Here is a 20,424-nt window from a genome sequence, read left to right on the forward strand (position 1 = left end):
CATGAACTTGGGATGTCTTGGTATTTATTCTGTTCCTCAATTTTTTCCAGTGGATTTTTGTAGCTTTTAGTGTACACATATTACACTTACTTTGTTAAATTTATTCCTAAATATTTTTATTATTTTTGATGCTATTGAAAATGGAGTTGTTTTGTTAATTTCTTCTCTTAATTATTCATTGCTAGTGTATAGAAATGCAGTTGGGATTTTTGTATGTGGCTCTTGTATCCTGCAGCCATGCTGCACTTACTTGTTCTAAGGTTTTTTTCTTGTGGTTTCTTTGGATTTTCTAAATACAAGATCATGTCATCTGCAAGTAAGAGGTACTTTTACTTCTCCCATTCTAATCCAGATTCAATCTAGATAGATGCCTTTTTATTTCTTTTTCTTGCCTGTCACCCTGAGTCATAGCTCCAGTACAATGTCGACTAAAAGCGGTGACGGTGGGCGTCCTTGTCTTGTTCCTGATGTTCGTAGGAAAGCTTTGAGTCTTTCATCATCAAGTGCAGTATTGATGCTTACTGATGCCCCTCAGCAAGTTGAGGAAATTATCTTCTCTTTCTAGCTTGCTGAGTGTTAATTTATTGTTGAGTATTTATGTTATGAGGGTGTTGGAGTTTGTTAAATGCTTTTTCTGTGTCTGTTGAGATAACCATGTGGTTTTTGTTCCTTATTCTATTAACATGGTGTGTTATACTGATTTATTTTCATATGTTGAACCAACCTTGCTTCCAGGGATAAATCCCACTTTGTCACGGTGTATAATCCTTCCTATATGTTGCTGGCTTTGGTTTGGTAGTACTTTATTGAAGTTTTTACATTTATATTCATAAGGGATATTATCTTTGTGACGTCTTTCTTGGTTCTAGTATCAGGATAAATAATACTGGCCTCAGAAAGAGTTGAGACATTTCCTCCTTTACTATTTTTTTGGGGGGTTGTGTAAGTTTGGTTAATTTTTCTTTAAGTGTCTGGTAGAATACACCAACAAGGCCATCTAATCCTAGTTTTTCTTTGTGAGAAGTTTTTTGATTGTTCATTTGCTCTTTTTACTTTTCATAAGTCTATTCAGATTCTCTGTTTCTTTTTAAGTCGGTTTCAGTACTTTGTGTCTTTCTAGAAATTTGTCCATTTCATCTATGTTATCTAGTTTATTAGCATACAGTTGTTCATGGTATCATAATCATTTTTATTTCTGTAAGGTTGATAGTAATGTCCCCTCTGTTGTTCTTGATATTAACAATTTGAATCTTCTCTTTTATTTTTGGTCAGTCTAGATAAAGGTTTGTCAATTTCAAAGAACCAACATTTTATTTATGGTCAATTTTTTATATTTCCTTCCTTCTGCTTGCTTTGCATTTAGTTTGCTTTTTGCTTTGTTTTGTTCTTGTGGGGAAAGGTTAAGTTGTTGATTTGAAATCATTCTTTTTTATTATAGACATATAGCCATAAATTTCTCTTTAAGCACTGTGTTCATTGCATCTCATACATTTTTGGTATGTTGTGTTTATTTTTATTTCTATTCGTCTCAAAGTATTTTGTAATATCCTTTGTGATTTTTTTCTTTGATCCACTGCTTTTAGGAGTGTGTTTTTTAATATCCACATATTTGTGAGTTTCCAAATTTCTGTTATTGATATCTGATTTCATTCCTTTTTGGTCAGAGAACATATAGTGTATGACTTCATTTTTTTAATTGTCTAACACTTGGTGTATCTTGGAGAGTGCTTCATGTGCATTTGAGAAGAATATGGATTCTGCTGTCACTGGATACAGTGTTCCATAGATGCTCGTTAGATCTAGACAGTGTAGTTTGTTGTTTAAGTCTTCTATTTTTTTTTTTTTTTTTGCTGATCTTCTATCTAGTTGTTACATTCATTACGAAAGTGCAGTGTTGAGCTCTCCAACTGTTACTGTTTACTAATGTTTTTCCCTTCAATTCTGTGAGTTTCTGCTTTGTCTGTTTTGGGGCTGTTTGATGGTTACATGTTTGATTATAGTTATTAGATGTTTTGATAAATTGACTCTTTTATCATTAGATAATGTCCTTCTTTGTCCCTGTTAACACTTTTGAAGTCTATTTTGTCTGATGTTAGTATAGCCTGTCCAACTTTCTTTTGGCTACTATTTGCAGGGAATATGTTTTTTTAAAAAACAAGTTTATTGATATGATAGACATGTAAAAATTGTGCATATTTAAGGTTTACAACTTAATGTTTTGATATATGTGTATATTGTAAGTGATCACCACAGTCAAGCTAATTAACATATTTATCCACCTCCAACACTAGTAATTACCATTGTGTGTGTGTATGTGTGTGTGTGTGTGTGTGTATGGTGAGAAGTTTAAGATCCATCTTATTAGCTCATCTCAAATATACAGTGTGGTATTGTTAACTACCATCATCATAGTATATCTGATCTCTAGAACTTAATCATCTTGCATAATTGAAAGTGCATGGAATATCTTTTTTGTTCGTTTAGTTTGAACTCTTTTGTGTCTGATTCTAAAATGACTCTCTGCCTTTTTTCTGCATTTTGCTATGTCTGCCTTTTAGTTGGAGTCTGAACTCACATTTAATGTATTTACTGATAAGATGGGATTTACATCTGCCATATTGCTATTTCTTTTCTATGTGTGTTACGTCTTTTCTTTCTGTATTCTTCTATTACCACCTTCTTTTGTGTTAAATAGATATTTTCTAATGTACTATTTTAATTCTCTTGTATTTTCTTTTACTATATATTTTTTATTTTTTCAGTGACTTCCCTGGGAATCACAATTAAACTCTTAATTTGTAACAATGTAATTTGGTTTAACATCAACTTAATTTCCTATATACAGCTGTTTCTCTTTCTTTTGTGCTTACTGTCACACGAGTTACATCTTTATGTATTATATGACAATACAGATTTACAATTATTGCTTTATGCATTTGTATTTTAAATCATATAGGAAAAAATTACAAACAAAAATATAATTGCCTTTAGTTGTAGTTGCCTTTCCCTCTGCTCTTTTCTTCATGTGGATTTGAGTTACTGTCTAGTGCCCTTTCATTTCAACCTGAAAGACTCCCTTTAGTATTTCTGACAGGGCAGATTTGCTAGTGAGAAATTCTGTTTTGTGTTTATTTGGGAATAAGTTAATTTTTTTTTATTTTGAAGGTTACTTTTGCTAGACATGAAATTTTTAGTTGACAGTCTTTTTCTTTCAGCACTTTTAATATTTAATTCCATTACTTTTAGCCGCTGTGGTTTCTGATGAAAGGTTGGCTGCTAATGATCCCCTTTACGTGATAGGCTATTTCTTTCTTGTGGTGACAAGATTCTCCCTTTGTCTTTTTTTTGTTTAATAGTTTGATGTAGGTGTGGATCTCTTTGAGTTTACTACTTAGAGTTGAGCTTCTTGGATATGTAGATTAATGTTTTTCATGAAACTTGGGAAGTTTTCTGTCATTATTTCCGCAAATAGTCTTTCTACCCTCTCTCTTTCTCCTCTCTTCTGAAACTTATTGTGCATATGCTAGTATACTTGATGGTATCGCATGGGTACCTGAGGCTCTGTTCATTTTTCTTCATTCTTTTTTTTTTTTTTCTGTTCCTCTGATTGGATAATTTCAGTTGACCTGTCTTCATGTTCAATGAGTCTTTCATCACCCTGCCCAAATCTACTATTGTGTCTGTCTCATGAATTTTTCAGTTGTATTTTTCAGCTCCAGAAATGTCTCTTTGATTTTTTTTTTTAATAATTTCTCTTTGTTGATATCCTCTATTTTGGTGAGGTATCATTCTCATACTTTCTTTTAGTTACTTATACATGGTTTTTTAGTTCTTTGAATATACTTAAAATAGCTGTTTTAAAGTCTTTGTCTAGTAAGTCCTTGGGGACAGTTTCTATAGACTAATTTTGTTTTTGTTTTGTGTATGGGATATACTTTCCTGTTTCTTTGCATATCTGGTAATTTTTTGTTGAGAACTGGACATTTTAAATAATAAAATGTGATAATTCTGGGAATCAGATTCTCCCCCTTCTCTGTGGTTTACTGTCACTCCTTGTTGCTGCTGTTGTTATTTATCGACTCATCTGAACTAATTTCATTAAGTTTTTGTTCTTTGTCCTGTATGGCTGTGAAGTTTCTGCTTGGTTACCTTAGTGGTCATCTAATGGTTTGACAGAGCATTTCATCAATACCTGAAAGTAGCAAGTCCCTCAGCCTTTGCTGAGGGGCTCTATGTGTGTGTTGGGGTGTGCCTTCTTTACTCAGCCGGGCAGTTAAGAACTCTGCCTTACCTTTCATTTCCCACTTTAACAGATCCTCAAGGTCATCTTGCGGTGAGCGCTGAAGGCCTTGCCTCTTTTCCGAGCACATGCACGACTTTGGGCATGCACCAGCTCTATGCCTGTGCATGGTGGTCTGGAGCCCCAAGATTATGGAATTCCCCAGGTTTTCCTTTTAAGCTTTTTGTTAAGTTTATTGTTGCTTCAGCTGTTACCACCTCAGGAGATCACAGTGTTAAAGTTGCCCCTGATACTTTCTAGCCTGAGGAAAAAGTCTTTCACACAGGTGAGTTGTGAGTCTGATGAAATAAAGACAACGGGCAAGTGGGGTCTTCCTTCTAAACGGGTGACACTTTTCTGAAAATGGGGTCAGAGCTCCTTCAGAGTTAGACTGTCACCTCCAGTGGCTGCCAGGCTGGCTTTCACTGTGACAGTGTGGTGTTGGTTTTCAAGGCTACAATCAAGCTAGGAGGGGAAAAGGGAAGGGGATGGGACAAGATAAAATGCCACAAAACTCACTGTTTTTACTGTGAGTCATCCATTTTTCTAAAATAAATACTCCTCAGACATTGTCAGTATCCTCTCTTCTTTTATTGTAGGAGAGCATTTTCAGAGGTCCTTACTCCACTGCTTTCACTGATGTCATTATGTGTCTTCTTATCATGCATTTGCTGTACTTACCAAGCTCTATTTGGTGATAATAATTTTATTTTGTGTAATAAATGCGAAAAATATTAAACATATATAGCATTTCTGTTGCCCTTTATAGGCCATTCTTTGTCAGTGATTGAACATGAAATCTTTTCGTATCTAAGTAGGGAAGTGGGCATGGAGTTTCACCCCCGCTGTAGAGATGTGTGCTGGCTCAGAAAAATGAAGTGTTTTGCCCATTGCTGCCAAATTACTGCCAGTTGCATGTTGACTCCCAGTTTTCAGTTTGTTTCCTTCTACCCAGTTGACTCCAGTAGAATTGTGATTTTGGTATATGAAGATACCAAGATGTAATATTATTTGGCTCTTTTTAGTACAGTTGTGTGTTGTACCATAAGAAGTTCAGTTAAAATGTTGGACTTCTATTCCATTGTCAGTTATCTCAATTTTAAAGCTATTTGATGTTTTGAACTTGAAATCTCCCATATCCTCTAAATTACCATTGTGCCCATTTTACATTTGGGTGCTTAAGAAAAATGTACACTATGCAGTGACTTTAGAGAAAGGACAAGAGGCTTATGTGCTGTTTTTGACATGCCAGTAATTATCCTGATTAATGCTTTAGTTTTTGACATCCTGTTATATATCTTGAACTTGGATCTGTTCTTCGTTTTTAAAGTCTGGCCTTGTAAGTTCTGCCTGTGTCTAATAGAGTAAGTTAACAGCAACAGATTTAGTTAAGATGATAGCTACATGTTTCCAGATGAAGCTGTTTTCTCATCCATTATCTGCTTTATATCACTGACATACATGGAAACAGAAACAAAGTTATTGAACATCTGGTTGATATTTGAAAATGCCATCCATTCCTGATTACCAGGGATAGTGAGGCAGGGCATTTCCTTCAATCTATCTGGTAACTCGATGTGCCATGGAAAATGGGGTTAGAGACTATAAAAGGGAAGAAAAGATCATAGGAGGTAGAATTAATCAGGGAAGACTTCTTGCAGGAGTTGATACTTGAGCTTAGCTTCGATGGAAGTACAGGATCTCATTTGATGGGGAAGACAGGAGATCATTCTAGATAGGGCAGCACCAAGAGGGAATGAGAAAGGAACTGAAGCTTTCCCAAGGTGGTGGTCCCAGGGAGCTGGGAGTAGTGACTGTGGGACAGTCGTGTTGAAAGGGCTGCTGAGGTGGGTGTTTTTTTTTCCCCCTCTTCTTTGATTCCTTTTTATTGTGATGAGAGAAATCCCAGGGCACCAAGAGGCAGAAACTGATCAAGGGGCTTCCTGGTTTTATTAGCAATGCTTCCAGCTCATTATCCAAAGTGGGGCTTCTCTGCCGTGGAATGGCTCCCTCAGCAAAAGTACTGGAAAACAGAAGGGTTTGCCCTCAACTTGAAGCAAAGTCTCTGTGGACGACTGGGTGACTGTCCCTCAGAGGGAAGTGTTTTGACTCTTACGGATTCTCATATGACAGGAACTAAGGTCCTGGTGGCTTCCAGCCATACTCTTTTATTATGCTATCTGGGACATTGGGCAAGCTCTTCCTATGTTTTTTAGAAATCACAACCCATGTTTATTTTTAAATCATCAAGGGCAAATAAGTACAATTTCTAAACAACAAAAACTTTAAGAGTTTTGAGACACTGCATGTTCCCTTCCCCTTTCGAAAATATATAAGCTATTTTTTTTTTAGGTGGGGTACACAGTTTCTGGTGTCCTTGTTTAAGATTAATAGATGAGAGTTGCAAGCCATGAATACCTCCTGCTTCTCATGAAATGAAAATCATTGCATGGCGTCGTCAGGAGAGCTCAGACTCTGCGAAAGGCATTCTCCAGAGAGCCATCCAAAAATTGGAGGATTCTGGAGGGACTCAAATACCTAGCTGGAGAGTAAGGGTTTGGTCTAGTAACGAGCCACCAAAGAGTCTCAGCAAGAGAAGTGACACTCCCAAAATCGTGTTTTAAGAGGAGATTCTACCATCTTTGTCCACGGATATGTGCTCATGTGTGCCATGAATAAAGATAACGCAGCCTTACGAAATAGTAAGGACAACTGTGTCCATCAGGGAAGGACCCACGTCTTTATACTAGAAAAGTCAGTATTATTTCTCTACAATACTTAAAACCTTCCGACATGTAATGTGTACAGAGCCGCATATTACATAATTTACTTAAGAGGTGTTACATGTTTTATGTTTTATGACAGGTTATTGCAGTGCTCAAAGTCATTGTGATAGTATCTTTTTTTTTTTTTTTGGATAATTTAAAACACATTTTTCCCCTCTAAGAAGTTTAAGCTGTTTGTAGAGGGGAAAAAAATCCCCCTAGCTTTTATAAGCTGCTTATACTCCTAACACAGATTAACTTCCCAGCACATAAAGGGAATACTGGAAAACTCAGGCATGATTAAATATGCCCCAGAGGATTAAATTTTTCCACATAGTTTTCAAGCCAGAGCTATTAATAATGTTTCAGCATTAAACTTTCTGTGCATCCTGATGATGGGGGAGGCCTTGCTCACTCTGCCCTTGCTGTTTTTCCGCCGTCCAGATGTGCAGCACTACAGAATTATCTGTGCAAACATAGGCTTGCAGTCTGAAAGTTTAATTAAGGTCCAACAAAGAGTCATCTCTGGAGTCATTCCAAATTTTTTTTTCAAAGTTTTTGTCCATTTTTCACTCCCATGTGTGTTTTTTTTTTTTTTAACCTTACTGTAAACCTGGCACAAAGTAGCTGTTGAATGAGTTGAATAGGTCACTCAGAAATAAGTGATCACTAAACACATAGTATTCAGCATTTTGAAAAAGATCACTTAATTTCTATGTACGTTTTTCCCGAGATATTCTGATTTGTAAGGAATCTCGTAATTACTGAGGGATTGAGTTATTAAGTGCCCTTTTTTCCAGACGGTGGGTTGTCAAATTAATTAACTCTGGCTAATCAGCCAAAGACTGTACTTCGTTAATGCCTTGAGGCAAAACAGTCACCCCCTGCTCCTCCAGCTCTCTGGGACTCCCTGTCTACCTGTCCCTCCAGCCTGCAGGTCTTTGCTCACCAGCCTCCGGTCCCTTCATTGGTGCTCAGTAGCCCCTCAAATTCTTTGACCCTGTCCTGCCAGTCCCCAAAGGTGGGTTGTTAACTTTACCTTTCTCCCTCAGCATATTTTTTCTGCCCTGAACGGTGGCTTTTGATGGCTCGGCACTCGTCATGTGCCACTGATCAGCTTCCTTTCTCACATTCCCCACCCAGCCACCCCAGACCATCACTACCCCCTCCAAGTCCCGCAGCCCACCCCATCGCCTTCTGTGGCAGCAGGTGACCTTGCTGCCGCTGTTCAGCCCCTGAGCGCCTCAGCCCGCGGTTCCCCACGCTCCTAACTTAACCACTCGTCCCAGCTCCGCACGTTCTGCACCTGGGGCAGAGCCACCTGCCCCTCCTTTCTAGCTGCAACTTCTTCACCAGGACTTCAGAGTTCCTCTTCCTCTTCTTCTGAGACCTTTCTCCAGTGCTGAAGAAAAAACTAAAAACTAAATTGGGATTTTAATATTATTGGAGTAAGTAATACGTGCATATGGTTTTAAAAATTCAAATAGTATTAAAGAGTGTATAGAGGCAACTACTTGATGTCGTGTGTGTATGTGTCCCCTTCCAGAGACGTTGCGTTCAAAACGAGCCGGTCCACATGTACATTTCCCTCTCTACCTCTCCTCTTTCACCTTTATTTTAAAAACATTAATACTTGACACATGGTCTGGACATTGCTTTTTAATATATTTCTGTCTTGGAAATCAGTTTATATGAGTACTGTGGAACTGCTTTATTCTTTTAATGGATCCAGATTTTGTCCTTGATTGTAAATATACCACAATTTAGTTAACCATCCTCTTTAAGTGGTGGTTGTTCCTAATCTTTTGCTGCTTCAAACAGTGCTGCAGAGTGAGCATCCGTACACACCAGTCTTTGCCCTCATGCAAGCCGGTGTAAGAGGGGTGGTGTGGGCTTACTGCTTAAGACGCCGCGTTCTCATCGTCAGCCTTTCTCTAAAATGTTCACTTTGTAAAACTAAACGATATTGAAGAATATTGGGAAGAAAAAGGAAAATCACAATTCACCAACCCTCAACAGTGACAAAAAGTCTTCGAAAAGTAGTCTTTGAAGTGGAATTGCTGGGTTGAGGAGTTTATACATTTTCATTTCTGAAGGGAGGAAATTAAAAAAATTATTTTTCTATTTCTTATGTCGTTTCTTCTCCAACCTTGCTGTTCCTGTGTAATTGATTTCAGAGACTAATCTTCAACGTCTGCTATCCTTCTGAAACATTCTTCTCTCTTTTCTGAGTTTTGAGAGACTTTCTGAGGCATTCTGGTTCACTGTTTGCTTTCTACAATTCACGGTTGCTATGATCATTTAATTCCTAAATGTGGTAATTGCTTGTTTCTAAGTACTCGTCTGTTCTTATACTGTTCTCCTTAAAAGGCTTCTTTATCTTTTGATCTTTTTATTGAAGGCCAATGTATGTATGAAACAGTGCTTGACAGTTTCTCACAAGGTATACTTTTGTAACCAGAACCCACATAAAGGAACACGTATGACAGCACCCTAGGACCTCCCTTGTGCCCCCTTCCAGTTACAGTCCTTTCATGGATAACCCCTCTCCTGATGTCTCACGCCATAGATACATTTTGTCTGTTTGTTTTTATACTTTATGTAATTGTAATCCTATAGTGCATAATGCTTCTCCCTTCTTTTGTTTAAAATTATGTTTGTGATAATTATTTATATTGTTACGTGTAGTTGTTTGTTTTCATTTCTGTACATATTTCATTGCATGAATAAACCACAGTTTGTTAATTCATTCTACTGTTGATGGACACTGAAATGGCTTCTGGTTTGGGGCTGTCATGAATAGTGCTGCCCTGGACACTTTTGCTCAGGTCTTCTGATGCACATAAGTATACATTTTTTGTTAGGGTTGTGTATCTGGGAGTAGAATTTCTTGATAACATGGCATAGAAGTGTCAAACCTCTAAAGTGGATCTCTTATTTTGCATTCCCATGAGGATACTGGTGGTTCCACATCCTTGCTAATACTTGGTGTTTTCTGTCTTTTCTGTTTTAGCCATTCTGTAGTAGTTCACAGTGGTTGTAATTTTCGTTTCTCTGATCACTTGTAATGTTGAGCAACTTTTCGTATGTTTATTGACTATTTAGGAAACCTCTTTTGTGATATGCTTGGTGAAATTCATTTTTACATTTTAAAAAAGTTTTAATGCATTTGACTAGCTGGTAGGTCCCATCTCCCATCCTTTTGTCCCCTCCTTTCCCTTTCCCTCTTAAAATTTTCCTCTTGGTCCTTCTCTTGTCTATTATTTTTTTCCTGAAAGGTGAACTTTAGAATCAGTAACCTCAACTCTTCTAGAATTTTTAATGCATTTGAATATAACTTACTTTGAGAAATACTACCATTCTTTCTAAGAAAGAGAAAATGATATATACTAAGCCCAGCCAGTTTTGTGCCTACCAGATCGATTTTCCCATATTTACTTACTTTTGCTAGAGGAGTGGTGAATTAGGTTTATTTTATTTTTAGAGGAGGTGCTGGGGATTGAACCCAGGACCTTGTGTATGCTAAGCATGCATTCTACCACTTTAGCTATACCCTCCACTCCTGTATTTAATTTTTAATTCTAGTTTTAGTTCCATTTTTGACAGGTGATTATTAGAAGTGAAATTTTTAATATACATTTAAAACCTACAGCCTCGTTAAAATATATATATAAATGTCTTACAGGTCCTCGATCAATATGAGCGAGAAGGATTTAATTTCCTAGCGAAGGTGTTTAATTCTTCACATTCCTTCCTAGAGGACTTGACCGGTCTTACGTTGCTGCATCAAGAGACCCAAGCTGCTGAGGTAAGACTAAAGCAAGCTTTTTATGTAGAAGACTGATGTGTTTGAAACCTGTTTGATATTCAGATTTACGGAAGAGGGAGGAAGCAGTTATGATTTTTTTCTTGAGATCAAGTGTCACTAAACAAGTCTGCCAGTGGTCAGAAGAGGAACCTTCTGCAGTTGCTGGATGCTGACGCGTGCAGGTTGTTGGATGGCAGGTGCCAAATGCACAAAATTGCTGATAGAGAAAGTACAGGTTATTGATTTCCAGGCACTGCTGGTCCTTCCTAAAGAACAGCGTGCCTGTAGCTGTTGCAGAGTTGGCTGTGGGGTCCGTATGTCAAAATGCAAGTCAGGGAGCCACTGGACTCCGGCTGTGTTCCTCAGAGAGAATGTGCCTGGCTTTTATTTCACAGTTGAATCAGTCTTCTTAGACCACGGAACCCCACCGTGAAATGGCTTCTTCATACAACCTAAGAGACTTGTGTTTTGCTTGTCAAATAGAGTATTTTGCAGATCTTAACTTTCTGGGTCACTACAATTGTGGGTTTTTTTGTTTTTTTTTTTTTAAGACCGGTATTTGCACAATTCATTATCATTTTGTTTTTCCAAATGCTCGCTGTCCTTACACAAGGGTATGCTGGATATGTGTGGCACTATCAGGTCACTCGGCAAAACAGACAGTTCCTCAGAATCGATGAATGAGATTAAATCAAAATCCCCACCACCCCCCTCCCCACTCCCCCACCAGTTACCAGGGTGAGGAAGCTCTTAGGGAGAATGCAGTCTGTCACCGCGTTTCCACAAACGACACGAGGAAAACCTGGAGGCCTGTGTCCTGCAGGAGTGGAGTGCTTGCAAAGTTACCGTTACTCCCATAGTCCTGTTCATTGGTCACCGCCTGGGGTTGCGCATCCTCAACACTGGGGGAGGCCCCAGTGGTCAGTGAGTGATGGTCAAGCCCAATGCTGGACTAACTGGTGGTGAAAAGGCTGCTGTCAGGAAGATCGGAACTAGCACTGAATATAGAAAAACCATGTAGAAACACCAGGATCAAATCTTTTGAAGCTTTCAGCAGATCAGAGTAAGCTTCGTAGGCCCGGCAGAGAGGAACGGTAGTGCCTCTCTAGTGCTGGACTTAGACCTGAAACTGGCTTTTCTTGAACTCGCTTTGGTGTCCCCTGGGCATTGAGCAGATGCAGTCTTCACTTATGACCAAGAGGGAGGCCCACATAGAGCCTCTCAGCTTCATTTTTGGAAGGTGAATGGCATCTCTGAAGGACTTTAAGAGACTTAGAGATTTTCCTCGGCGCTGTGGTTGGCTTCCCAGTTAACAAGGTTCAGAGCATTATGTTGCTCATGGCTGACGTTTTGCCTTTTGAGCAGTACTGATGGTGAGGGAGGAGTAACTGGCAGGTCTTCTCGTCCACGCAGGCATTTGGCTCGTTGGCTGGGGGAGTTTTCCACCCAGCAGGAATAATTCGCATGCTCCTCTGTAGTTGCCTGGAAGAACTGCAGCTTGAAATTGACCCCATGTTTCACTCTTTATAGCAGAGCGGATGCTAGGACACTGGGCAGATGCCTTGATTAAACCTGGCTTGTTTTGCATTTTAGTTGGTCAAATATTAGCAGCCTTTTCGAAGATACAGAAGGGGAAGGGGGAGTGTAAGAGAACACTAGTGTTTGGATGGGAGGCCAGCAGGGGGGATGATTTCCTCCCCAAGTCTGAGTCGTCTTTTTAAAGTTTTCCTCTATTAAATTACATTTATAGTGTTGGACTCATAAGCCACACATCAAATTTTAGATTAGAGATGGTAAACTGGTTGGTCTGTGAGGCAGATACAGCTTACAGGTGTGTTTTGTTTGGCCTACCCTATGTGTTAAATTCTGAATAAAGCCAATGTTTAAAAATTAAGAGTTTTACATAAAAATAAGAGTTTTCCCATTTCCAACTTCTATGAAAAATCAGATTTGGCAACACCAGGCCTGTGTTCCTTAATAGTGATGGTTAGCTGGACCTAAGAAGCAAATTTTATAGAATTTGCTTTTAAATTTTAAAGAATACACTTGATACAAAACTTTAAAGGCATGAAAATATTCTGTGTGGGAAGGAAACCTCCCTTCTACCCCCGTGCCTTACCCCCCAGCTCCCTTCCTGGAGACACGCATTGCTGTTTCCTGCCCGGAGATACTCCTTACGTGACGTTCTCATTCAAACGATGCCCTCCAGTTGATGACCCTTAGTAGCACTGGAATTTGCAACCCCTATCTTAGGAAAGGATTATTCTTTTTCTTAAAAAGCCCTAAATAAGACTATGTTTTAAGGTAATGCTCACCAGCAGATCTCATAGCAACAAAAATCAATATCTTACCTACATTATTTTACTTCACTGTGAAAAGGTGTGTGTAAATAAATAAATATGAATATCAAAAAATATTCACATATCTGTTAAAGATAGTGTTTTGATTTACATAGTTGATTCCCAGTGCATTTACAGATGTTCAGTAATAAAAATGCAAATTTCTGTGTCCCATATAATAGAAAGGTCCCAGTTTATTTTAGCAATGCAGTCAGTAATGCCCAATTAATTCTCATTTTGGGCTAACTGGTTTTATCTGTCAGCACTGGAATTGCAAAAGATTCAACTGGATAATTATATGTGACAGTATCATTTTATACATTGTTTATAAAAATATATGTATTTATACAAATACTGTTTTTTTAAAAAAAAAACCAAAACCCTTACTGAACATTTTTTGAAAACTTGGTAGCAAGGCATTGTGCTAGTAACTGAACACAGAAGTGAGATGAGCTCAGAGTCTAGTGTGAGAAGCAGAGACATAAATAGTGAACTCTAGCATCATGAAAAATGTTTTAGTTGTTTATATATTCGGTGCTGAGAGAGCAGTTGCTCCTGCCTGGGAGAGCAGGGATGTCAAGGAAAGCTTCACAGGGAAGGGAAAAAATATTCCAGTTAGTTTTAAACAATGAGTAGCTTCTCTAAAAATAAGAGTTGGATTTGGGCAGGGAAGATACAAGAGAGGAGAGGAGGACCAGGACATTCTAGGAGGAAGGTCTCAGAGGCCAAGAGTCTTCAGTGTGTTACTCAGAATCGTGAGCAGGTAGTTGGAGCCAGAGTTCCCTGAAATCAGATAATGTCTTTTTTAACAACAGCTTTTTTGAATTATAACTTAGATACCATGAAATCCACCCTTGGTAAAGTGTACAATTCAGCAGGTTTCAGTATATTCACAGGGTTGCTCTGCTACTGTTACTTAGTGCGTCTTCACTGCTGCAGAAAGGAACTCTGTCCCCACGAGGCAGTCACTCCTCACTCCCACCTCCTCCTTCTGCCCTGGTACCGCTCATCTACCGTCTCTCTCTATGGACTTGCCTGTTCTGGACACACCACATAAATGGGATCAAACAGTGGACGGCCTCTGTGTCTGGCATCTACCACTTAGCGTGATGTTTTCTAGGTTCCTCCATGTTGTAGCATGGTAATTGTTTTCAATTTAAAGAAAAAACAAAGTTTTGATGCTATTAAACTTTCTCATGTCCCTTAAAGCCTGTGGTCTCTCTCTAAGAATATAGCCCCTTTATGAAGGGTGAAGGCAAAGTGGATCTTGCTTAGGGACTACATACAGATCCCTGTATTTTCATAGACAGGGGGACAGACAGAATGAATTGGGAGATATAGTCAAGACAGAATCATCTGGCTTTAGTGAGATGGATTAATACAACCCAATTTTTTGCCGCCATCTCCTTTCCCTCATCAGATGTCCAAAATCGATTGTCATTACTGTAGCCGAGGTTACTGGTATAGGGACAGTGCTGTTGAGATTAACAGACAGATCGCCAGGTTGGTTTCTGTTGGAGGAGGGGCCGAGGGGCAGGGTGCAGGGCACCGGCAGTTGGGTGGAGGCGAGCGCCAGACTCACAGAGACCGCTTTGTCTTGGGTTATGATGATTTTGAGGTAACGGAATGAATGAGTGAAAATGACTAAATGGTATCAGAGATCGGATGGAGAGAGAGCCTGGAGAAGAAGAACAGAACTGGTAGATTGATTTAGCAGATAAAAGAAAGTTCTCCTGTTTCATTTAGTGCAGTGAGGAGAAGCTGTGGAGCTAGGGTGCAATAAAGACGTAAATGAGAAATGTGTGCGGCACGTTAATGTGACCTCGAGTTGTAGATGAACAGATTGAAACCACTCACCTCATAAATGATTTTGGTAACGTTAACATCTCACAAAGAAAGGGTCTTGGACAGAGACCCGTATTCTTTGTCTGTATGTTGTCTAGCTGCCAAATTGTAGGTACACCCTGCCCAGGAAGTATTAAAGGGCCCCACTCAGCTTTTTCCCCTCTTACAGAAATGTTGCTGTCTGAATAGGGAATTTTGCATAAAGTTCTGACTTTTACTTTCAAGATCCTTAATGAGTATGAGTTTGGGTATTTGGAGATTGAGCCCAGTGCCCTGCAGACAGCTGTTTATCCCATTTGGAACCAAAGGAAATGGCCTTGAAGTTGATGAAACACAAGATATCCAAGTCACTGAGTGGTTGAAGTGCTCGCCACATCCTCTTAAGTGCTGGACTTGTTGAGGAAAGGCTCAGTCTAAACCAAACATGCGAATGACTTAGCCGTCTTTCCATAAAATTTGCTGTGACTTCTCTCCTTAGGGTTATTTTTCATCAAGTATCAGTTCCCATGTACTGATTAAGTTCCAACTGTGAGTTCAACATTGTGCTGTGGGAAATGCCAAATAATGTTCACGTTGTATCCAACTAGAGAGAAAATACTGATTCACAAGCGTTAATAAAACAAGCTGTATTGGTGTATCCTTGAGATCTTCAAGTTCCAAAATCTCATAATCCAACGTCCCTGGAATACTTCATTCTCATTCTTGAGAGTTTGCAAGTTTTATGACTCCAGGATTGATTTTAGGTTATGTTTTCCTCCCTTGATGGTAATATCAATATTTGATGCTGTATTGCTTAGTTACTTTTTCAGGATTACAGTTCCAGCACTCCTTTAAAATAATTGCATTTTTCTCAGGTTTTTGTTAAGCAGAACTTACTTTCTGCAGAATTGGAGATTAATGAATGATCATTTAAAAACTAAGTTTAGCACACCAACTGTAACATAGGATATAAAGTCATAAACAGGCGAGAGATGAACAGGGCTGAGTTGATGGCTTGATTCTAAATTAAAACTAAAATTCTGACTCATCCACTACAGAATTCAGAATTCTAGAAAATAAAATGCCCATTTCTCTCGTAGCAGGAGAGTCATATGAAAAACATTATAGTCATGTGATATGACTTCATTGGCATGACAGTTTACTATTCAGCAAAGTAAATAATACAATTAACAAGTGTTTCTGCTGGGCCTTTTGCACTTACACTGAGTTTTTGGCCTCTCCCCTTCACAGCTGGTTTTGATTTTGTTCCCGTGGAATATTCTTTTTGTTTTGTTTTGTATTTAACAACAGTCAGATATTTATGTACAGCTTCATCAAGAGCCTCTGATGACAAATATGCCTTTGGAAGCCAGTAGAAGCTGTGGGAAACCCCCGTGTCAGCACTTAAATGTGTTCCCAGTGGAGAGAAACCGCTCTGGGGACTGACCGAGCCGGCTCATGTGCCTGGCTCTCTCTTCCCGAGCCTTCTGTTAGCCCGCTCCCCACCTGCACCGGCCCCTCCTGAGGCCATATCCTGCCTTGATGCTTCCTTACGAAACAATCTCTAAAGACGCGGCTTTGGCTTTCTTTCCTAAATGAGGGGGACAGGCAGAAACAGCAGGCAGAAAGCCATTTAATTCTTCGATTGGAAACCAGAGCCTGGTTTTTGAAATGAGGCGTGGCAGTATCCCTTCAGAACTCACTCTATAAAATGAGTGCTTTTTATTTGCTGTCAGAGCTATCGACATGGATTTGAGATGTTTAGATAAGTTGGTATTAAGGGAAGATCCAATTAGAGGGTAGACACCAGGGCAGAGTTCCCCACCCTTTAGAAGAGGAGTCTTGGATGGTACAGTCCACTCGAAGGTCTGCAGGAGAGAGAAGGGGAGGCCCGTAAGTGCTAAAAGCAGAGTTTAAAGAGCTAATACTAAGAAATAGGACATGGAAACTGCATCCTCCTTAAATTTTAGTCTCTGTTCTGCTAGTGTTCTCATGAGTACTTGAGGCAACATTTTGTGCATCAGTTTTCCCACTTCAGATAAGGAGGTTGAACCGTATGTGAAATCCTTTTTAGCTGTAATAATTCAGTGATGTTGATCTGAATGACCAAAAAGTAAAAAGATGGCCAATTTTTATTTCAAAATATTTTCAAATGTATCAAAGTGATTCCTTTTTGTACATTATGTAAATGTTCTCTGGTATCTTTCATATCTGGCTGCCACTGCTAGAAACATTTTTCGTTGCGTTCCTTTGAGATTTACATCTACTTTAAACCTTAAAAGAACATGTCTCATGCTTTGTATTGATCCGTGAGTGTAGCAGAGCACATAAATCCAAAATGGCACAACCCAGCCAAATAACTGACCTCATTCTCCAGACTTTGGCACCCAGGACTTTTGGCTTCATAAACTCAAGTCTCCCCTCACCATAACTGAGTAAAACATGCCACTTACTACCTCTTCCTACAGCTTCCAAAGACAAACTCCAGAAAAGTTCCCTTGTTTACATAATGGAGCATCCGTAGAATGTTAAATGTATAGTATCTGAAGAGTTTGTTTCAAAATGAGCCATATTACACTACATCACTCATAGAGTGTCTTGAGTGCCTGAACCCTGGCCTGGTCATAAGGCCTAAGTTCATAGCCCAGCTCCAACAAATGGCTGAGACTGCTGTGTTCAACCGAATGGGCTGAGCAGGGCAGGACCATGTACAGTGGCCTCGACACCTTGTGTCATTTCCTTCACTCAGCTTCATTTTCCTTATTTGTAGAATGGGATTAGTAATTCATACTGCTCATAGTTACTGTGAACGTTAAATAAGAAAGCACCTAACAAGAGAAAAGACAGATTAATTGGGCTCCATCAAAATTAAAAACTTTGTGCTTCAAAGGACACTACAAGAAAGGAAAGACAGCCTACAGAATTAGAGAAAACAGTTTTTTTGCAAATCATTTATCTGAGTAGGAGCTGGTATTCAGAATAGGTAGGGAACTCTTACAACTCATTAATAATAAAGGACATCTAACCCAACTTAAAAATGGGTAATGGATTTAAATAGACACTTCACCAGAGATATTCAGATGTCCAATAAGTGCATGGAAGGATGTTGGACATCATTAGCCATCAGAGAAATGCAAATCAGAACCCCTATGAGATACTACTGCATACCCACCAAGATGGTATAATCAAAAAGGTGGCAATAGCAAGTGTTGGCGAAGATGTGGATAAACTGGAACTTTCACACACTGTTGGTAGGAGTGTAAAATGGGGCAGTCACTTTGGAAGACAGTCTGGCAGTTCCTCAGAAAGTTAAACAGGGTACATAACCAAGAGAAATGAAAACATGTTCACACAAAAACTTGTACACTGATGTTCATAACAGCATTATTTATCATAATGGCCAAAAAGCAGAAACAACCTAGATGCCCATCAACTGGTGAATGGATCAATAAAATGTGGATATTACAGTTGGAATAATAATGGAAGATTACTTGGCAATAAAAAAGGAAAGGGCTTCTGACACGTGCTACAACATGGATGAACCCTGAAAACATGCTGAGTGAAAGAAGCCAGTCACGAAAGGTCACATTTTACAGTATTTCATTTTTGTGAAATGTCTAGAATTTAAAAATCCAGAGTCAGAAAGGAGGCAAGAATATACAATGGAGAAAAGACAGTCTCTTCAGCAAGTTGTGTTGGGAAAACTGGACAGGCTGCATGAGTATCAGTGAAGCTAGCACACTCCCTCACACCTTACACAAAAATAAACTCAAAATGGCTTAAAGACTTAGATATATGACAAGACACTATAAGCCTCCTAAAAGAAAACAGGCAAAACATTTTCTGACATGAATCTTAGCAATGTTCTCCTAGGGCATTCTACCCAGGCAATAGAAATAAAAGCAAAAATAAACAAATTGGACCTAGTTAAACTTACAAGCTTTTGCACAGCAAAGGAAACTGTAAGCAAAACAAAATAACAACCTATGGAATGGGAGAAAATATTTGCAAATGATGGGACTGACAAAGGTTTAATTTCTAGAATATGTAAACAGCTCATACAACTTAGTAAGAAAAAAACAAACAACCCAACCCCAAAATGGACAGAAGACCTAAACAAGCAATTCTCCAGTGAAGACATACAAATGGCCAATATGCACATGAAAAAATGCTCAATATTGCTAATTATCAGAGAAATGCAAATCAAAACTACAATGAGGTATCATCTCACGCCAGTCAGAATGGCCATCATTAAAAAGCCCACAAATGATAAATGCTTGAGAGGATATGGAGAAAAAGGAACCCTCCTACACTGTTGGTGGGAATGCAGTTTGGTGCAGCCATTATGGAAAACAACATGAAGATTCCTCAAAAAACTAAAGATAGACTTACCATATGATCCAGTAATCCCATTCTGGGGCATATATCTGGAGGGAACCTTAATTCAAAAAGACACATGCCCCAGTGTTCATAGCAGCACTATTTACAATAGCCAAGATATGGAAACAGCCTAAATGCCTATTGACAAATGACTGGATTAAAAAGCTGAGGTATATTTATACAGTGGAATACTACTCAGCCATAAAAAAAGAATAAGATAATGCCATTTGCAGCAACGTGGATGGACCTGGAGATCGTCATTCTAAGTGAAGTGAGCCAGAAAGAGAAAGAAAAATACCATGTATATCACTCATATATGGAATCTAAAAAAAGAAAAAAAGACACTAGTGAACTTGTCCACAAAACTGAAACAGACTTACACACATAGTAAATAATCTTATGGTTACCAAGGGAAAGGGAATGGAAAGGGATAAATTGGAAGTTTGGGATTTGTAGATACTAACTACTATGTATAAGGTAGATAAACAACAAGTTTCTTCTGTGTAGCACAGGAAACTATATTCAATATCTTGTAGTAACCTATAATGGAAAAGAATATATGTATGTTTATGTATGACTGAAACATTATGCTGTACACCAGAAATTGACACAACATTGTAAACTGACTATACTTCAATTGAAAGGAAAAAAAAATCCAGAGTCAGAAAGCAGATGAGTGGTTGCCAGGGAGTGGGGGTGGGGACATGAGGGAAGATGAGGAGGGTCTTCTTGTGCGGAAGGGTTTCTTTCTGAGGTGAGGAAATGTTCTCATCTTGGGTTGTGATATCGGTTGCCCACTGTGAGTAAACCAAAACCATTGAATTACACAGTTTAGATGGGTGAGCTGTGTGGTATGTGAATTATTTCTCCCTAAGGTTTTTTAAAAGGAAAAGAAAGCAAGCCTATAAGCCTGGTGCACACAGCGGGGGCTCTCTGTGCTCTGCCCTGTCTCCTCCTCTCCCTCAGGCTCCTGATGGCAGGGGTGACTTTCTGTTTGTGACAATGAGCATGTTGGTTCATTGTAGGAAT

The 20,424-nt window shown here is 38.9% G+C and overlaps 1 protein-coding gene across 12 annotated transcripts in view; it reads left to right on the forward strand.

The window, feature by feature from the left end:
* ATG7 (autophagy related 7) overlaps nt 1-20,424 on the forward strand; it is a 307,849-nt gene that overhangs the window by 181,241 nt on the left and 106,184 nt on the right. For all 12 annotated transcript variants that reach the window (XM_032458967.1, XM_032458969.1, XM_032458968.1 and 9 more), the window contains one exon: nt 10,730-10,852. In XM_032458967.1, the coding sequence (XP_032314858.1) occupies nt 10,730-10,852 (123 nt within the window). The remainder of the gene's footprint in view (nt 1-10,729; nt 10,853-20,424) is intronic.

This window comes from Camelus ferus, chromosome 17 (assembly GCF_009834535.1).
Source record: "Camelus ferus isolate YT-003-E chromosome 17, BCGSAC_Cfer_1.0, whole genome shotgun sequence".
Taxonomy (NCBI): Eukaryota; Metazoa; Chordata; class Mammalia; order Artiodactyla; family Camelidae; genus Camelus; species Camelus ferus.